The 9,786-nt window shown below is 46.0% G+C and overlaps 2 protein-coding genes across 2 annotated transcripts; both read left to right on the top strand.

Moving 5' to 3' along the window:
• The first annotated feature begins 5,626 nt into the window (after positions 1-5,626).
• On the top strand, positions 5,627-6,463 carry LOC109192810. Its single transcript, XM_019343517.1, has 2 exons — positions 5,627-6,040; positions 6,146-6,463. Exons 1-2 carry the CDS (start codon positions 5,627-5,629, stop codon positions 6,461-6,463), a joined length of 732 nt encoding a protein of 243 aa, XP_019199062.1.
• On the top strand, positions 6,460-7,248 carry LOC109192809. Its single transcript, XM_019343516.1, has one exon. It carries the CDS (start codon positions 6,460-6,462, stop codon positions 7,246-7,248), a length of 789 nt encoding a protein of 262 aa, XP_019199061.1.
• The last annotated feature ends 2,538 nt before the right edge of the window (positions 7,249-9,786 follow it).

Here is a 9,786-nt window from a genome sequence, read left to right as displayed (position 1 = left end):
TTTTTCCTCATAAAGGTGTGATTTTAAAATTCTAGCACCAAAATTCTTTCACCACAGGGAAATACTAAAGAATATGAGACAGATTGAGGAGGTTCGCCCTTTTATTCAAAGGCCGACACCAAGAGCCTGACCGGGTAGGTCCAGGATGTCCGCCCTTTTATTCAAAAGCCGACTCCAAGAGTCTGACCGGGTATTATCCCTTATGGGAGTTTGGAGGATGGATTCTTCTGCACACGGGGCAGGCTTAATTTCCAGTCCATGTGCCGCACAACCCGAGGAAAACTTTTCCAAAATTTACTTGCTCATGGAATTTCTCATCTACCAGCGGCTATATAAAGGGAAGAAAAAGAAAAGCTACAACCGAGAGTCACTCGAGTTAGTAAAAGAACCAAGAGTCCAAGAGGTTTACTCAGAGAAGAAGAATCATAGCAAGGAGTCGCCTCGAGTAGGGACTCGGCGAGAGAAAAAGAAAAGAAACAAGGGCTATGACCCTTAGAAAAAGCCTAAAGAGTCGCCTCGACTGAGGGACTCGGCGAGTATAAAGAGAAACGACGGGGCACTGACCCTAAACTGTTTCTGAGATAGAAAAAGCCTAAGGGGTCGCCTCGATTGAGGGACTCGGCGAGAAAAGATAGGAAACAAGGGCACCGACCCTTAGACGTTTCCGAGAAAAAACCTACAGGAGTCGCCTCGACTGAGGGACTCGGTGAGTATAAAGAGAAACGACGGGGCACTGACCCTAAACTGTTTCTGAGATAGAAAAAGCCTAATGGGTCGCCTCGACCGAGGGACTCGGCAAGAAAAGATAGGAAACAAGGGCACTGACCCTTAGACGTTTCCGAGAAAAAGCCTAAAGGGTCGCCTCGACTGAGGGACTCGGCGAGAAAAGAGAAAAGAAACAAGGGTTCCGACCCTTAGACGTTTCTAGAAGAAAAGAGAAAAGAAACAAGGGTTCCGACCCTTAGGTGTTTCTAGAAGAAAAGAAGAAAGAAACCAGGGTTCCGACCCTAGGCATTTCTTAGAGGGAAAAGAAGCTACCATCGAAGAGTCGCCTCGACTGAGGGACTCGGCGAATAAAGAAGAAATCGAGGGTCCGAACCCTTAGAGGTTTATTTGAGAAAGAAAAAGTTAATAGCTAAGATTCACTTCGACGGCTAATGAAAAGAGGGGCTCGAAGCCAGAGGGTCACATCCACCGAAGCAGTCGGTCATATGGCAAACAAAGAGAAGTCATGAGGATGGAGTCGTTTGGAATCTTGAACAAAGAGTCGGCAAAAATTGAGGCGGCTAATAAAGCGAGTTTTGAGGCAAGACAATATACTTTTCCATGCCCTGCTGAGTACGAGACATAGAAAAGTGAGGGACTAGTTGATGGGGTGTGAACCCCGTGGGCTCGGGGCCCAAGAAGAAAAGAGATAAAGCCCAGACAAAGAAGGGAAGCCCAAGAAGAAAATGGAGCAAGCCCAAAAGAGATACGAGCCAAACCGAGGAGTCGGCGCGAGTGTGGGATCAGCACGAATAGAAGGTCTGCCTAAAACTAGCCGTTAGCCCCTATTAAACTCCTAATTATCTACCCTTAAAGTCCTATTTACTACCCTATTTATCTACCTCATCCATAACCCCCCAAATAAAGGCTACCTATTAAGTCTCCCACTTATTATCCCACTAATAACCAAGTTAATACCTATTAACTACCCTACTAAATGGTCCAACGGACACTTTTGGGATGGGCTTAGCTATAAAAGGAGGAGAAGACAAGAAGAAAAGGGTCATTCACTCATTCATCTAGATATGGGAGGACTCTCCCAAATACTACCACTCACTCATACATACATGGGAGGACTCTCCCAAGCACTCTTCCTACACACTTGAAGACTACTATCACTCTCCCACAACTACTCTCCCAAGAAGGCCTCATTCCACAATATACCAAGAAGGCTCCACCACTCTTCCACGCACGAAGAAGACTCCGCCTTCATACCATCAAGAAGCATACTCCATCTCTCAATGTACAAAGTATAACACTCTCCCTACACAATATTTCCATATTACATATACAAAGTAGCCATACAACATGTACAAAGACACCTACAAAATACATAGTGGAGTTAGGCTTGGCACCGCCGAAAAAGGCCCGTGGTTTTCCTTTCGGTTTCCACGTCAAAATCATCGAGCCCATATTATTTTAGCAAGCTTTATTGAAAGGTGTATCCTCCAGCTAAAGGTTGTGTTGGACCTCCTTGGGCCCGAAAACCCAAAAACCATCACTGGCGCCGTTTGGGGGATCGTGATAAAAGGTCGCGTTTACCTCTTTGTCTGAGCAATTTCGGAGAGCGTCCGCTACGGACGGAAGATTGAGAAGGTTCATGGAGAACCGTGGACCAAAGAGAGGACTAGAAGAGAATCAAACAAAGAAAACTGCGTATCGAGGTCTACAAGAGGTAACCATTACCATTTAAAATAGATGCAGTATTTAAATTAAAATTGTTAGCAAGAGAGGGCCGGTCCATCACATTGAGGGACTCGGCCGGGGGAATCAAGAAGTCGGGACGCCGAATAAATGGTTCCCCCACCACGACTGTAACGGTAAACACTGTGGTCACAGTTATTTTATCTTGCCCTTACTCTTTATTATGTTGAGGGTTTTTGTTACACTAAGCATATGAGCAGTATGATTCCAACGGGCTTGAAAAGGGATTACGCAACATGTGTCCCAATCAACAACCTCCAGTGCCAAGGAATGAAAATTCCAAGTTGATATCAAGAGCTGCGATCCTACCATTATAACAAAAAACAATTAAGCACGCCGACTATCGTCACAGGCTTTTGCCCCCTAATCAGTAAGATGGCCTTTGATATGTGAATAAGGGATTTTTATGACATATGAAATGCCTTTAGTCTTCATATATTCACACGGCCCAAGAAGGATTAAAGCATGAGAATTGAAGCGGCACATGCGTGGCAAATAAGAATGGTGTATGCCTACTGTGCGTGGCAACCAAAGGGGAAAAGAAAGATCACTACATAAGGGCCATATTTTTACACATGACATAAGGAAGGTGAATATCCACTATGCGTGGCAATCAAGAGGAAAGAATGAATTTTCTACATTCCTACAAATTTGGCATAAAGAATGCATATCTATCGTACATGACATTCAGGGGAAAATAGAATTTTCCACATTAATTACAAAGATGCAACCTCAAAATATATGACATATGAGAAGGGCCTAACCAGTTATGTACCTGCATATGCGTGGCTATCAATGGAGGAAGGGAACACTGATTAACCAGCTTCTGACTCATGATGTAGAGTCGGCAACCAAAACCCCCCAATCCCGTCGCCGAGTCTGAGTCCACTTCCGGCAAGTATAGGAGCGAAGAAGCCGCCGCCAAATTATTCCGACGTACTGGTCGTCGTGCGTCAACACTCTCCATGTTGACTACAGGCCCTCTACTAGTTTGAAGCATTTACAGTCGGCCACTTTCTGAGGAACAAAAGAGTGGTGAAACAGACCAAACTACTCCCACCATCATCGCAAGCAAGATCAAGTGAGGGGAATTGATGTTGTGTATTGGAATCATTCGCGAAGATGTAACCTTTGTTGACGATTTTAAAGCATCCTGCTTTGCACAAGGCAGAGAGGTTTGAAAAGGAAAATTTTGTGAGCCTGTAAATTATATGAATATAATCGTCAGTCATCGAGTCGAAGTTGGGGTTAATTGAAGGAGAGATAGAGGCTCTAATTACCAGGATATTAGCTTCTAGGCCACCATGCAATCAGTCGTCGAGCTTCTAGATAACATGCCTGCCTCCCGGCTTCACTCCCATGCCGACTCCATGTTTTCATGCGGGATCTTTCTAGTCAACATACCTGCCTCTTCCTCGCTCACTTTGACCTATCCGCTCGTATTCAGACGACTCCTCGATGTTCCCTGCGAAATTGGTAGAGTGAGGCAATCATTAACGAGATATATGGGCGATTGAATAGTACTCGGCGACCGGCAGAGAAGACTGACCGACAGCGGCGGACTTGGACTGCGATGATAAGAATAAAAAGCCTATCGATAACGGATCCTTGGATTTGACGTAAACAACCATACACTATGCCAGAATGCTTCGTGCAGTAAGCAATGAAGGCCATGGGACCTTCTGTTGATGTAATTATACTGCTAGTGATGTTTTAAATAACGGACAGTACCGTTCTGCCGATCTCGCTTTATGGGTTCTTCCGGGCAAATAACTCCATAATACAACAGCTCCTTGATTCCTGTAGGAAGAGTAGATTATACGAGCCTGCTAAACCTCTTCTTGAGACGTATGTACGACTCCGATGATTCAAATGACAAGCCTGTCGTCACCTGATCAGCCGACTTGGTGCATCATATTAATTTCTTCAACTAGATAATTTCATATCTGGCATGTCAAGATTGGAGATGAAGACAAGAAGATGATCTTGCTATGTCCATTACCTCTTTCCTTTGAACATATAGTGACTATTTTACATACGAGAAAGACATGATAAAATACAATGAGATCTCTTCAGCCCTGCATGCTCATAATAAGTGTATGCAGAAAGTAGGAGAATGATAAGTTGTATGTTAAGGCGAGTCAGGAAGCGAGAATGGATAATTCTCGAAAGTGAAACTCTAGGTCTATGTTCAGAAATAGCAAGAAAATTCGGTGCTACAAGTGTAAAGAGATTGGACACATGAAAAGAGACTATCCAAAGTTGAAAAAGTAATAAGAGGTTGTGAATGTGGTACATGATGATGACTCAGATTATAGTGAAGGTAATGTTTTAGCAGTTACTAGTAACAAATTGGTATTAGAGCACTGTTGAGATGATCAGTTCAAGTACAAAATTCAAAGTATCAAAGTTTGATGTTACATAGAATTTTGAGTAATGGCAGTCTAAGGTAAAGGATTTGTTGGCACAACAGCGCCTTCTGAAAACCTTGATTAGATGTAACGTTTCATCCCTATAGTCCTATCATCTAATCTTATAGGCTATCTATATATAAAGAAGTCTTGAAACTTGTGAGATGTTAAGTGTCTTATATTCCAGTTGTTTAATCTTTTTAATTTAATTTCTATAAATTGTTAAAAAGGGAGAATGTAATAAGAAATAAAGAAATTAAAAATCATAGGACAAAATGATATAGCCACTATTAATCATCAAAGAAATACACAAATAAGGAAATAATTTTTAATTAATCGCATACATATACAATTTTTTATTCTCTCGCAAATGCTCCGCAATCTTCGCAACCTTTGATCGTGATCTCCGATCAGCTTCTCCGATAGTGGCCCTCTCTCGATCATGATCTGAGAGAGTGTTCTCCCTAGGCCTCTAGGGTTTCTTATAACCCTCGTTTTCTGATGGCTTTTGTGTTGATCTTTTACATCAGTGTTATCCTATCTCTTTTTCCGAGCCAGATCGCTTCGATCAACATGGACGTTCGTCCGCTTGAGCAGCAGTGCACGGAATTTTCGCTTGCAAAGGAAGAGACGCGGGGGGGGGGGGGGGGGTGGAGGCGCCGGAATTAAAGACTGTACCTTATGCGGCGATCCACCATAATCTCGTGGGACGTTTTCTTACTGATCGTCTGATCAAGATCGAACATATGCAACAAGTTTTGGCATCTGTTTGGCGGCCGGTGATGGGCATGTATGCGGTGACTCTCGTCGATGATCTCTTTTTATTCCAATTTCCGCACTCGAAGGATTTGCAGCGGGTGATCGAGGATGGCCCTTGGTCTTTCGACAACCAGTTGCTTGTTTGTGATCAGGTACCGGTGGGAACCAGGCCGGAGGATGTAGCGCTGGATTCTATTCCTTTCTGGGTCCAGGTTCATGGATTGCCTGCGATGTATGCCTCCCCTGATTTTGTGGCTAAGATCGGTGATTACGTCGGGAGTTTTATCGCGGCGGATCCGTTCAATTTTGGAGGGGCTTGGAGAAGTTTCTACAGGATTAGGGTGCGGATGAGTGTATCAGCTCCGCTGAAGAGACGTATGAAGCTGTTGCACCGCGACGGGGCATCTCAATGGATCACGTTCCGGTATGAGCGATTGGGCACTTTCTGTTACTGTTGTGGGATCCTATAGCATTCGGATAAATTTTGCAAGACCGTATATGATCAGGGTATTCTGCCGGATGCTTTCCCATTCGGAGCATGGATGCGGGCAGGTCCTAGGAGACAGGTGAAGCCGGTAGGGGCACGGTGGCTGCTATCACCAACATCACAATCGTCGGCAGGGCCCATTACCCCGGACGCTGGGCCTCCCCCAGCAACCCTGGTGGCAATGGAAGAGAGTGGCAGATTGCATGGTGATCTCAAACGGCGAAGGGAGGAGGTGGTTCGAATGGATGGTTTGCATGAAGAGGACGTACAGATGGCGGAATCGCCAAAAAACCTGGAGAAGGCGAGTCTGGTGGACCAGGCTCGCCCAGTGCAATGAGTCTACTCAGTTGGAACTGCCGGGGTTTGGGTGGCACCCAAACAGTTCGAGAACTCTTGGGCATTGTGTCCAAGCAGCGACCCTTATTCGTCTTCTTGATGGAGACGAAAACGTGTGTTAATCTGGTGGAGCAAGTGCGTGTGAAACTGGGGTTTGAAGGGGTGTTCTATGTGGATCGTGTTGGTTTGGGAGGGGGACTTGCGTTATTCTGGCGAGACTCGGATGTCGCGACATTATTAAGTTACTCCATCAATCACATTGACGCGGAGGTAACCATTCCAGGGAAACCGACATGGAGGCTCACTTGTTTTTATGGTGAACCGGACAGGACACGGCGACAAGTTACGTGGGATCTTCTGCGCCAACTAAAGGATAAATCTACCTTACCTTGGCTGGTAGTGGGTAAAAATTACGACATAGCCTGCCTATCGGAAAAAAGAGGAACTCACCCGCATCCGGCGTCGCTTATTGAAGGATTCAACGATGCGCTGGGGGATTGTCAGCTCAATGACTTGGGGATGACGGGGGGAAATTTCACGTGGGAGAAAGGCCGGGGGACTGACTCGTGGGTGGAGGAACGCCTGGATAGGGCTGTGGCAACAACGGAATGGATGGAATTACATGCCGAGGCTTTGGTCAGTAGCATTTATACTCGCTCGTCTGACCATTGTGCGATCTCGGTTGATCTCGAGACGCGACCTGTACGTGCGGCCATGCGAGCTTTTAAGTTTGAATCGGCTTGGCTCTTGGAGGATGGGTGTGCAAGAGTGGTCGACGAAGCCTAGCGTTTGTCTGTGGGGCAGAGTTTTCAGGATCGCCTTGCTGTCTGTGGTGAACGATTGTTGAAGTGGGGTGGGGAACATTTTCGGCATTTTGGCTACAGAATAAAGGAACTCCGTCGGACATTGTCACGGCCTAAAGAGGATCGTACTCTTGTTGGGATTGAAGAGTTCATGGCAGCGGAGGGTGAGTTGGAAACGCTCATTCGTGCAGAGGAAGTGTTTTGGAAGCAGAGATCAAAATAACTTTTGGTTGAAGCACGGGGACGCGAATACGAAGTATTTTCACAAAGCCGCGACGGTACGGCACAGACGAAACACTCTTACTCGTGTCAAAAATCAGAGTGGTGAATGGGTGGACGGGACTGCAATGCACACGGAAATACTCAGGTATTTCGAAACTATTTTCTGTTCCGAGTCTGGCAGCCCGGATCTCTTTGCTCGTATTCGTCAACGTGTGATAGATGAGATGAACGTCTCCCTGTTACAGCCGTTCACGATAACGGATGTAAAAACTGCTCTTTTTATATGGTTTCTGAGAAAGCACCGGGGCCGGACGGGCTGTCGCCGGCGTTCTTTCAACATTTTTGGCCGGTGATAGGCCATGATCTATCAGTATTTATTATTAACTGTGTGGAAACTAAGAGGTTTCCACCGGGACTCAATGAGTCCAACATTGTCCTAATCCCAAAAAAAGAAGGTCCCGGAGAAGGTCGCTGATTTGCGCCCGATAGCGCTTTGTAACGTAGTATACAAAGTGCTGGCTAAAATGTTAGCTAATAGATTGAAGGGGTGTTTGGATCAAGTAGTGTCACAATCGCAAAGTGCGTTTGTACCTGAGAAACTTTTAACTGACAATATCATAGTGGTCGGTGAGATTGGGCACTACTTACGGAGAAAAACCAGTGGGGCTATGGGGTGGGCGGCGCTAAAGCTAGATATGGCTAAGGCGTACGACAGGATGGAGTGGTCGTTTTTGGAGGGGGGGGGGATGCTGGGGGCGTTGGGTTTTGATAGGGGGTGGGCAGACTTAATAATGTTGTGTGTCTCTACTGTGAAATATGCTATTTTTGGTAAATGGTGAGGCTGTGGGTCAGGTGTGCCCTACCCGGGGGATCCAGCAAGGGAACCCGTTGTCGCCTTACCTATTCATCATATGTGCCGAAGGATTGTCAATCCTTCTGCAACAGGCAGAGGCCTGAGGGGATATTCATGGGGTGAGGGTGGCCCGGGGAGCCCCGACTATCACTCACCTATTTTTTGCTGATGACAATTTATTATTTTTCAGGGCCACCCAACAAGAAGCATTAAAAGTTAAGGGTTGTTTAGACTTATACAGTTTGGCTTCGGGGCAGCTCATTAATTATGAGAAGTCAAGCGCGATATATAGTTTCAATACGGCAACACACGTGAGGGATTTGGTTTCTGAATGTATGGGGGTCTGTGCCGCTACTGATCTGGGGCGTTATCTGGGCCTCCCGTCAGTATTGGGGCGAAATAAGACAGCCACGTTCAGATACATTGAAGAAAATGTATGGACCCGTATAGGTTTATGGATGCATAAATTTTTGTCCCGCGCAGGTAAAGAAGTTCTACTCAAGAGTATAGCGCAGGCTCTCCCTATTTTTACCGTGTCGTCCTTCTTACTACCGTTACGTGTTTGTGATACATTAGAAAAGATGTTCAACCGGTTTTGGTGGGGAAGTGGTGGTACGAGGAGTCGAGGTATACATTGGCTGAGTTGGACCCGGATGTGTAAACCGAAGTCGGAGGGTGGTCTTGGTTTCAAGAAGCTGCACGAGTTCAATTTAGCTTTATTGGCCAAACAAGGTTGGCGATTGTTAATTCATCCGGAATCTTTGGTTAGCCGCTTACTAAAGGCAAAATATTATCCCACTACTGATTTTATGGGGGCACAACTAAGCGGGAACCCGAGTTTTATATGGCGGAGTATTGTGATCGGACAATGTGTATTAAGGCTGGGCATTGCACGGCGCATTGGTGATGGGTTAGACACGAAGATATGGGGCTGGAATTGGCTGGCCGAATCTAATAATGAATCGCTTAACACCCCGTGCGCTGAACATCTGTAGGAGGCTAGAGTCAGGGGTTTGCTTGACGACCAGGGGAGATGGGATGAAAGCGTTATCCGTGATCTCTTCTTGGCTACTGACGTGAAAAGAATCCTCGCAACTCCGGTAAACAATCAATTTAAAGATTCATAGAGGTGGGTGGGGGACATCCGAGGGAGATATACGGTTAGGCATGGCTATCAACTCCTCACTCAAGACGATATGCAATATGTGGAACCTGGGGGCTTTCGTGCTTGGAAGGCTCTGTGGGCACTGCCGATCCCACCTACAATCAATAATTTCTTGTGGCGGTGTGCTACTAGTCCGGGACAATCTGCGACTGAAGAAGGTATGGATCGGTGGTGGCTACGCGACGGAGACAACGGAGCACCTGCTCTACGAGTGTGTGTTTGCGCGACGAGTATGGGAAGTCGACGATATTTTGCAGGGGAGAGGGCTTCTCAGTTTCATG

This window comes from Ipomoea nil, unplaced genomic scaffold, assembly GCF_001879475.1.
Source record: "Ipomoea nil cultivar Tokyo-kokei standard unplaced genomic scaffold, Asagao_1.1 scaffold1834, whole genome shotgun sequence".
Lineage (NCBI taxonomy): Eukaryota > Viridiplantae > Streptophyta > Magnoliopsida > Solanales > Convolvulaceae > Ipomoea > Ipomoea nil.
This window is presented reverse-complemented; position numbering and strand designations above follow the sequence as displayed.

Excerpts from the sequence above, each read along its gene's own strand:
- LOC109192810 (XM_019343517.1), top strand. The coding sequence starts at position 5,627 with ATGCAACAAGTTTTGGCATCTGTTTGGCGGCCGGTGATGGGCATGTAT. Across the intron at positions 6,041-6,145 it reads AGCTGTTGCACCGCGACGGG|GGTATTCTGCCGGATGCTTT; the intron begins GCATCTCAATGG and ends GTATATGATCAG.
- LOC109192809 (XM_019343516.1), top strand. The coding sequence starts at position 6,460 with ATGAGTCTACTCAGTTGGAACTGCCGGGGTTTGGGTGGCACCCAAACA.